General features: G+C 43.5%; 1 protein-coding gene across 1 annotated transcript; it reads right to left on the reverse strand.

The window, feature by feature from the left end:
* Positions 1-5,959: 5,959 nt before the first annotated feature.
* Positions 5,960-9,580, reverse strand: LOC145045142 (uncharacterized). Its single transcript, XM_078993483.1, has 3 exons — positions 8,130-9,580; positions 7,545-8,030; positions 5,960-7,259 (listed from the first exon to the last, which is right to left on the reverse strand). Exons 1-3 carry the CDS (start codon positions 9,578-9,580, stop codon positions 5,960-5,962), a joined length of 3,237 nt encoding a protein of 1,078 aa, XP_078849609.1.
* Positions 9,581-10,069: the final 489 nt, after the last annotated feature.

Here is a 10,069-nt window from a genome sequence, read left to right on the forward strand (position 1 = left end):
TATGACAGAGTTATTGTATGCTATTTATGTGTTGTGTTGCACTGCATTATTTCTATGTGATTTATGTCGTGTGTATATCAAAGTATATCAAAGTTAGAACCGGAAGGTTCACAGAGCTAGGACCAGAGGGTCCATAGAGTTAGGGCCCAAGGGCCCACAGAGTTATAGCCTCAAGTGGCTATATGTGTTATGTATGGTATTTTGGGGTACTCACTAAGCTTCGTGCTTACAATGCTTTGTGCTTTGTGTTTCAGGTTTTCTCAGGATCATGGGATGACACCGGCTCGATTGTAAACACCAGAGAAAGAGTTATGTTTTAGAGGATCCTGGATTACTATTTATTTGATTATGGAGTTATGTTTTTGTAATTTAAACTAAAATGAGATTTTTACAAAAACTATTTTAAGATCAAAGCGAATTTAAATGAAATTTTAGTTTTCAAACTTTCGGTGTTACAAGTTGGTATCAGAGCATTGGTTTGAGGGATTCGGATGCACCTTTGGGTAATCTGGACTCAAACTGAGGAAGTAAGAAAAATTTTCAAAGAAATGATTTTCTAAAAGTGAATAAGAGTTCAAAGAGAAAGCAAGAAAGAGCAGTGTGTATTCTTCGATGCTTGAATGTTGCTTTGGAGAATGAGCAGAACAAGCGGAGTTATCACCCAGAGTGATTCTATGTATTCTTCGATGCCCGAATGTTGCTTGCTTCGTGCTTTGTGGAACTCTCGATGATGGGAGCCAGCTACCGAGTGAATATGACGATATTCAGGAGGTATATGACTGGCATCATTAGGAGCTCTTCAGCAGCTGATGGCGGAGAAGTGGGAGGACCAAGGAAGAGCCTAGGGAGAAGCCTTAGTCAGATGAGTATGCTGGAAGAGTAGAGAATTTCGCTGAGGAGCGAGCACGCGTGACAGGATTGGTGAAAGAGAAGGTTGAGCTACTACTTAGGAGCTCGGGGATGGTCTGTGTGGAAAGTATGGGTAGATGTGGCAGGTTGTATGGGCCCATACTACCGAAAGCGGAGGACCTATACTAGATACAGGGAGTATTCTGAAGGTTCTAACGAGCAGATTGAGGAGTGATGTTATGGTTTGAGTACCATACATCGGAGAAGATTGAGGAGTGATGTTATAATTCGAGTACCATACATCGGAGGAGATTGAGGAGTGATGTTATGGTTCGAGTACCTTACATCGGAGCAAATTGAGGAGTGATGTTATGGTTCGAGTACCATACATCGGAGCAGATTGGGAAGTGATGCCATGGTTCGAGTACCATGCATCTTAGTTGATTGAGGGGTGATTTCGAGTACCATATATTATAGCAGATTGAGAAGAGATGTTAGGGGTTGAGTACCATGGTTCTTAGCAAATGATGTTTGTGATTCTCTGGTTGTCCGATCAGGATTGATTGGTGGAGTTTGGGCGCGATGGGTTTTTAGGCCTGAGGGCCATGATTGTGTCCGAAGAGGCATCCCTTAAGAGGGAGGTCAATAGCATTTCAGAGTACCTTGATAAGATGTCAGATGTGGTCGTAAGACTCAGGGATTAGTAGAGCAGGCATTTATGGGGGTTGCGGTCTGAGTGAGAAATTAGCCGATGGAGGAGATGTCACATTCTGTGACTTGATGGGTGCTATTTATGTTTCCTGTGGGAAGTAGGAGAGGCATGATATTTCAGTTTTGGGGTTTAGGAGTAAACCCTACGGGCTAACATTGATGAAGATTTTCCACCAGAGTATCAGGCAGCATGTATGCCGAAAGGAAATGATCTATCATGAGTAGGTAGTCAGTGGGGATTGAGATTCTTAAGGACCACACCACACCCTAATTGAGTATAGTAGGGCATGCGGTAGCAGTATCAGCGGGTAATCCAGTTGAGTATATCAGAGCGGTGGATCTTCTATCTATGATGGGTATTGAGTATGGTAGTGGAGTCCTTATTCTCGTTAGGATTCACGTGTTGGGTCGAGGGTTGAGAAGTCGAGGATGAATAGTATGAAGATTTATTGTTTTAGTCTAACAGTCAGTGAGAGTACTGGACAGTTGGGATGTTCAATATTGGGATGGTATGATACTTCGAATGGATAAAGGCAGTCGTGATGAGAAGTTCCTAAGGATTTCTTCGGAGGTTTAGGGTATATGAGGTTTCTTGATCTCTGTGTGGGGAGATCATTAGGCGTTGTGTGGCACCTTCCAAGAGTAGGTGCGATGTTTCTGGAGGAAACCGTCTGTGGGGTAGAGTGTTGATATGTCAATTGGTGATGGTTCGAACCCTAAGTGGGGGAGAATCGGGTATATTATTAAGTAAACCAAAGATTTGTGCAAGAGCGGTTAAGGGTTGGATACAGAGACCTGCGACTCAAATTTATGAAACCAGGGACATTGGTGATCAAGGAGAGATGCAGACCGAGATAATGCATGTGATGGATGTCTAAGGAAGTATGAGTGTCTCCACGGTAGGTGGCCAATGGTCAGGGTCGTTTCAAGTGGAAGACTCACAATAATGGTATGGGCAGTTGAGAACTTTTGGGTCGAAGTATGGATTGTATATGCCCCTTTGGGATGGATAGAAGATTATCGAGCAGCCAACTCCCGGGCCGGTATGTGTACTCTTGCTTGGATTTTGAGCAATAAGGGAAAAGGTTTCGGAGGATCATCAGCGTATTTTGAGGCGTTAGCATTTTCCTTGTATTCCAATTGAGTGTTTGGATACACTAAAGTTGCGCATTGGGTAAAATGAAGAATCATTTATGGGGTTCAGGGGAAATGTATTGTTGTATCTATATGGTGCTGGGAGTAGGAGACCAGTGGTTGAGGCAGGACATCGTGATGTTCTGAAATGGTGTTCCGTGGTACGCGGGTATAATGTTCCGATTTTAGAGTTATTTAGAATCTTGAGTTTGAGACGACTAGTGGTGTATCATGTATCTACGATTCCAGTGGGAACCCTTTGGGTATTGACATCAAGAGGGATTAATTAAGGAAGTGGACCACCGCAGAGGTAGGTATTTTGTTATAGCTGTTGCCGCCAGAGTTTGTGATGCATATGTGGGACAAGTGTGTGTACCTATCTATGATAGTCTGCGGAGCATGAGTTAGTGGATGTAGTGGGGGTGTTGTGATGCTATAGGGAGTCGTAGTACTCACTAGAGAGAGGGTGTTGTGATACGGCAGGGAGCCGTAGTGTTCACTAGTCAGAGGGTGTTGTGATACTACGGGGAGCCGTAGTACTCACTAGTCAGAGGGTGTTGTGATACTACGGGGAGCCGTAGTATTCACTAGGCATCGATAGGTTATCGTGATGTTGCAGGGAGCCATAGTACTCACTAGATGGCAAGTGAGTGTGATGGTGGAGTGTTCTCCGATCAGTGTATGATGCAGAAGAGTTTTAGGCTTAAGTAGCCCTAGTATTGCGTTTTTGGAGCCTAGTGGTTGAACCAGGGGCGAGAATGGGGTCTCCGTCTCTATCAGGGCTAAGTTGATTGTCGGTTGGATTGTAGTTTTCATTTGAGAATTTTGTGACTTGCGTGTCACAGGGTCGAGTTAGTTGATGCGAAGAGAAGTTAGGGGGGAAGCTCTTCTACGGAGAGCCTGGCAGAGTTGTATGTGAGGGAGGTGGTATCGTGGTGCCGAGTACCGATCTCGATTGTCTTAGATCGAGATCTACGTTTCATTTCCAGATACTGGAAGAAATTCCCTGAGGAGTTAGGCACAAGGTTGCATTTTAATACCGCCTACCACCCACAGACTGACGGGCAGAGCGAGCGGACGATTCAGAAGCTCAAGGTCAAGCTTCGGGCATGTGTATTGGATTTCGGAGTGAGTTGGGACACGTACTTACCCTTGGATGAGTTTTCCTATAACAACAGCCATCATTCGAGCATTGGTATGCCGCCCTTTGAGCTGTTGTATGGGAGGTGGTTTCGGACTCCCATTTGCTGGGGAGAGGTAGGGAAACGTGTGATGGGTAGTACAGAGATGGTGCTCCAAACGACCGAGCAAATTCAGCAGGTCAGGCAGAGGTTGCTGATGGCCCAGAGCCGCCAGAAGTGTTATACAGATAGAAGGCAGTCAGACCTCGTGTGGTGATTAAAGAGATATGGAATTTGGAGTTGAGTTTATGAATGTGATGTTTGAGGACACTTCTGAGCGAGCATGGTTATGCTTTTGTATCTAAGGATAGAGTGTTGGGGGATTCTTTGTCTGTATGATTTTTGATAGTAGTCTAGTAGATGTGCCCTGGTGGAGGGTGAACCCTTTTATTCGTGGGGCGTGATTCATATGTTTTACCATGATCAGTTTGAAGGAAAGATAGCCGGTTGTTGGTTGCGGTATTATGGGAATCAGTGAGTCAGTGAGGAAAATGGGTTGATATTCAAGGAGCAAAAATCATGGTGATCGTTCAAGTAGGCAGTCTGGCGGCAGATCAGGCCACTAGAGTTTCCGGTTATTGGGAAGGGGTATTTTTTAGCGGCAAAAGAGTTGTTTTAAACTCTGGTTTTGTAGGTTCTATGTGGTTTCGGATTTCCATATAGGGAATATCAGTGTGGTATGAAGATCACTTCAGTAGTGCCTTTTCGGGTAAATGATTAGACCTCTGTGTGGTTAAGGGATGATTTCGAGGGTGAAATGTAATCCAAGTGGGGGAGACTTGTAACATGCGTATTTTCAGGTACATTATTGATGCAGCGCAAAAAACAACACAAAGATAAACAAGAATGAGCCTGTTGATTCTAAAAGAATAGCCAGGACAATCTCTTCAAAACCACGTTGATTCTACGAATACCGTGGGATTGGCTTCAAATATGGATTAACACACAAAATTTGGGAGAAAATCGAAAGTTCATAAAATTGATGATCGACCGTCCAAATTACATCAAAAATAGTGAAATAAGAAGCAAAAATTAAAATGAAACCCTAAAAGTCCATGGGCCAAATACAAACCCAAAAACAAAACCCAAAAATTAAGGAAAAATAACAAAGTTGTTCATAACTCCATTTAGAAATCGATTTCTAGACTCAAAAATGGGTAAGTCCCCATGGGGACTTATCTAGACGTGCTCCTTGCTCCAAGCTTCGATTTGACTGGTCGTAGGCCCAAAATGGAGATTCGTAGCCCAAGTTATGGCCATTTCCGTGAAGCCCCTTTAGTCACACGATCGTGGGCCTCTAGGAACGCAAGGGCCCGATCCTCCACACTAGGGCCCGCATCATCCCCTCCTGGGTAGACAAAATTCGACCTCGAATGTGCACCATGGTCATCATCAGAAGAATCCCCATAATAAGGAAGCAAATGCTTTACATTGAAAACATCGGAACAACGAATGTGACTTGGCAACTGTAGACGGTAAGCATTGGAATTAATCTTCTCCACAATCTCCACCGGTCCAATCTTCTTAGCTGACAGCTTGTTGTACTCACCAACCGAAAAATGATCTTTAGTCAAAATAGCCCAAACAAAGTCACCTACTTCAAAATCAACGTGTCTGCGTTTTTTATCTGCATCTTGCTTGTACTTGGAGTTAGCTCGGACCAAGTTGTCATGAACAGCCTTATGAACATCATGCAGTCCTCCAACAAAATCCTGCACTTTCTTTGGAACAACCCTAGAAACAGGCAGTGACATAAAATCAAGTGGTCCACGTGGTTGAACAGAATAGACTACCTGGAATGGACTATATCTAGTACTGCGGTTGATAGCATGATTATGAGCAAACTCAGCTTGACAAAGCTTTTGATCCCAGTTCTTCACATGATCACCCACTAAACACCGCAAAATATTACTAAGGGATCGATTGACAACCTCTGTTTGGCCATCCGTTTGAGGATGATATGCACTACTAAAATTGAGCTGAGTGTTCACCATTTTCCATAGGCTGCGCCAAAAATGACTCAAAAACCTAGTGTATCGATCTGAAACAATAGAAGACGGCAATCCATGCAAACGGTAGACGTCTCAAAAGAATAATTGGGCCACATTAACTGCATCCGTCGTCTTTTTGCAAGGAATAAAGTGCACCATTTTAGAAAAATGATCAACAACCACAAATATTGAATCATTTCCCCGTTGAGTACGTGGTAAACCCAACACAAAATCCATGTTGATGTCTAGCCAACATTGTGATGGAACAGGCAAAGGCATATAGAGTCCTGCATTGGTAGATGTGCCCTTTGACACCTGACAGATTCGACATCGTTTAACATATCTATTAACCTCCTTACGCATTGTAGGCCAAAAATAAGAGGATTGTACCAACTGTAAAGTGCGATCTCGGCCGACATGCCCTTCACCATGCAGCTCCCTAATTATTTGAAGGCGGAGACTAGAATCAGGGATGCACAATTTATTGCCTTTGAAAAGAAACCCTTCATGCAGTATAAAATCAGACATCTGTCCAGATTGTATACCCTGCAGAACAACAGAAAAATAAGGATCAACCGTTAGCTGCTCCATGAGGACATCCATCCCCGGCACACCAACCCTCATGGAAACTAGCAAATTACTCCTTCGACTCAATGCATCAGCCACCCGATTTGACATCCCAGACTTGTGTTTCACCACGAAAGTGAATTTTTCCAAGAAAGACATCCACCTCCCATGTTTGTGTGACGCCTTATCTTGACTGCGAATATGTCTTAATGAATCATGATCTGTGAACAAAACAAATTCCTTATGAAATAGATAATGGCGCCAATGCTTCACAGCTTGGACCACTGCATAGAACTCAACATCATAAGTGCTATAACGCAGCTTTGGCCCCGTCAACTTCTCACTAAAATAGGCAACCGGTCGTCCTCCTTGACTTAGAACTGCTCCAATCCCAACCTTGGAAGCATCCGTGTGTAATTCAAACACTTGAGAAAAGTTTGGCAATACAAGAATCGGTGATGTAGTAAGATTCTCTTTTACTAATTGGAAAGCTGATTCTGCTGCTTCGGACCAAGTAAAGGTCTTCCCTTTCATATAATCAGTCACCGGTGCCATAATAGAACTAAAGTTTGGAATAAACCTCCTATAGAATGAAGCAAGGCCATGAAAGCTTCGAACTTCAGTGATGGTAGTTGGACTTGGCCATTGTTTGACAACTGCTACTTTAGACTCGTCCACCTGTATTCCTTCCCCAGAAACAACGTACCCCAAGAACAAGACTTTAGGAACCATAAACACACATTTCTTCATAACTGCATACAAACTATCCCGTCGAAGCATGGTCAAAACCTGCCTCACATGGTTGACATGCTCACCAAAAGTAGCACTGTAAATAAGTATGTCATCAAAATAAACGACTACAAATTTACCAATAAAGGGCCTGAACAACTGGTTCATCACACGCATAAATGTACTAGGAGCATTTGATAAACTGAAAGGCATCACCAACCACTCATACAATCCTTCACGAGTCTTGAAGGCAGTCTTCCACTCATCCCCAGGCCTAAGTCGAATCTGATAGTACCCGCTCTTCAAGTCCAGTTTCGTAAAGATAGAGGCACCGCTAATCTGGTCAAGTAGGTCATCAAGTCAAGGAATTGGAAATTTGTACCTCACCGTGATCTTATTGATGGCGCGACTATCAACACACATACGCCAAGTACCATCCTTTTTAGGAGTCAACAAAGCAGGAAGAGCACACGGGCTCATGCTCTCCCGAACATGACCTTTTGAAATCAAGTCCTCCACCTGTCGTCGCAACTCCTCATGCTCTCCGGGACTCATTTTGTAATGTGGCCTATTAGGCAACTGAGCTCCTGGTTGTGGATCAATATTATGTTGGATGTCACGTAATGGTGGCAAACCATCAGGTAATTCATTAGGGAAAACATCAGCGAATTCCTTGAGCAGAGGAACCATAGCCTCAGGAATTTCAACCTCCTTAGAAACTTCCTTCCCGAGCAATACAAAAATTTCACCTTCCGCCTCCAACTCGTCTTCAAACTGATTAAGGGTCAGTAGAGTACCCGAAGGTCTCGGTACTGGCTCCTTTGGCTTATTGGGAACCAATGTTATCTTCACACCACCAAACAAGAAACTGTAAGTATTAGTCTGCCCGTTATGAGCTATGTTATGATCATACTCCTAAGGTCTGCCCAACAACAAATGACAAGCATCCATAGCAATCACATCACACCACACATCATCTTTATACGTGGTACCAACAGAAAATTGAACAAGGGCTCGTTTAGATACAGTGACCTCGCCACCCTTCTTAAGCCACTGTAGCTTGTAAGGCTTAGGGCGATTTTCTGTTTTCAAAGTTAACTTTTGAACTGCTTCTTCAGATATAAGGTTATCACAACTTCCTGAATCAATAACAAAAGTACAAACCTTTCCCAAAATAGTACATGTCGACTGAAAGATGTTGTGTTTGAGCCAATCATCACCAACAACTTTTGGTGTAAAACAAGACCGCCTTACCACCAAATTTACCCCCACATCTCCAGTCACAACTTCCTCTTCGCATTGATGCTCTTCGTCATACACAGGGGGATCTTCGTAATTTTCACCGGCATCATCATTTTGCCAGTCATCTTGCTCAGCAAACAAATGACGTTTTCCAACCTTCTTGCACTCTGATTGTCGGTGACCTATCTCCCCAGAACTAAAACACTTCAAGATGCTACTAACAGTTGTCCTAGGATTTGGTCCAACACTGTTAGATGTCGGTCTTTGTTGATTAGCCACAACACGGGGTACCATACCACCCGTCCCAGAACTTCCTCCAATATTGGCAGTTGAAGACGAACCGCCCACCCGACAACTTTGTTTCTCAAAAGCCAACGCCCGTTGGTGCGCTTCAGAAATAGATACCGGGTCAAACATATTTACAGAGTCCATGATTTGGACCCGTAGACCCCTAATATATCGAGCAACGAGTTGTTCCTCCGTCTCCTGGATATCGTTTCGGGCAATCAATTGGTAGAACTCAATTGTGTAATCATCAACTGATTTGGCACCCTGCTTCAGATTTTGCAACCGTTGGTACATCAACCTTTGAAAATTATGGGGTAGGAAGTTGGATCGTAAACACTTCTTCATCTTCCTCCAAGTCACGACCTTTGACTTTCCAAGCTTGTCTCGTGTCAGTTTCAGTTGTTGCCACCATGTAGATGTCCTACCACGTAGCCTGGTAGCAATCAATGACACTCTTTTGTTTTCAGGGACTTCTTTCAACTCAAAAACTTCCTCGACAGTAGCTAACCAGTCAATGAACCCCTCCGGATTCAAACTAACCCCGTCGAATTCCAGGATATCAATTCTCATTCCGGCCTCCCAACGCCTATTGTCACCTCTATGATCATGCCTTGGCCGCCTTTCTAGATCGTCTTCAAAATATGAACCGTCACTGTCGCCATACGGGTTCCCAAATTCACCATCTTCCACTTGAGAATGTGTTCGAGACCTTTTCCCTCCTCGATTCATCAGTTCGACCATCCTATCAGTCAGTTGGTCAACCATTTGATCCATCCTCTCCTCCATTCGTGCCATAATACGTTCTTCTAGTTCTTGCTCATGAACATTAGCGGGCGTCCTGTTTCTCCTCGGAGGCATTGTGAACCAGGAATTCGGCTTTGATACCATCTGATGCAGCGCAAAAAACAACACAAAGATAAACAAGAATGAACCTTTTGATTCTAAAAGAATAGCCAGGACAATCTCTTCAAAACCACGTTGATTCTACGAATACCGTGGGATTGGCTTCAAATCTGGATTAACACACAGAATTTTGGAGAAAATCGAAAGTTCATAAAATTGATGATCGACCATCCAAATTACATCAAAAACAGTTAAATAAGAAGCAGAAATTAAAATGAAACCCTAAAAGTCCATGGGCCAAATACAAACCCAAAAACAAAACCCAAAAATTAAGGAAAAATAACAAAATTGTTCATAACTCCATTTAAAAAGCGATTTCTGGACTCAAAAATGGATAAGTCCCCTTGGGGACTTATCTAGACGTGCTCCTTGCTCCAAGCTTCGATTTGACTGGTCGTAGGCCCAAAACGGAGATTCGTAGCCAAAGTTATGGCTATTTCCGTGAAGCCCCTTTAGTCACACGATCGTGGGCCT

The sequence above is a fragment of the Lactuca saligna genome, chromosome 5 (assembly GCF_052625555.1).
Source record: "Lactuca saligna cultivar CGN05327 chromosome 5, ASM5262555v1, whole genome shotgun sequence".
Taxonomy (NCBI): Eukaryota; Viridiplantae; Streptophyta; class Magnoliopsida; order Asterales; family Asteraceae; genus Lactuca; species Lactuca saligna.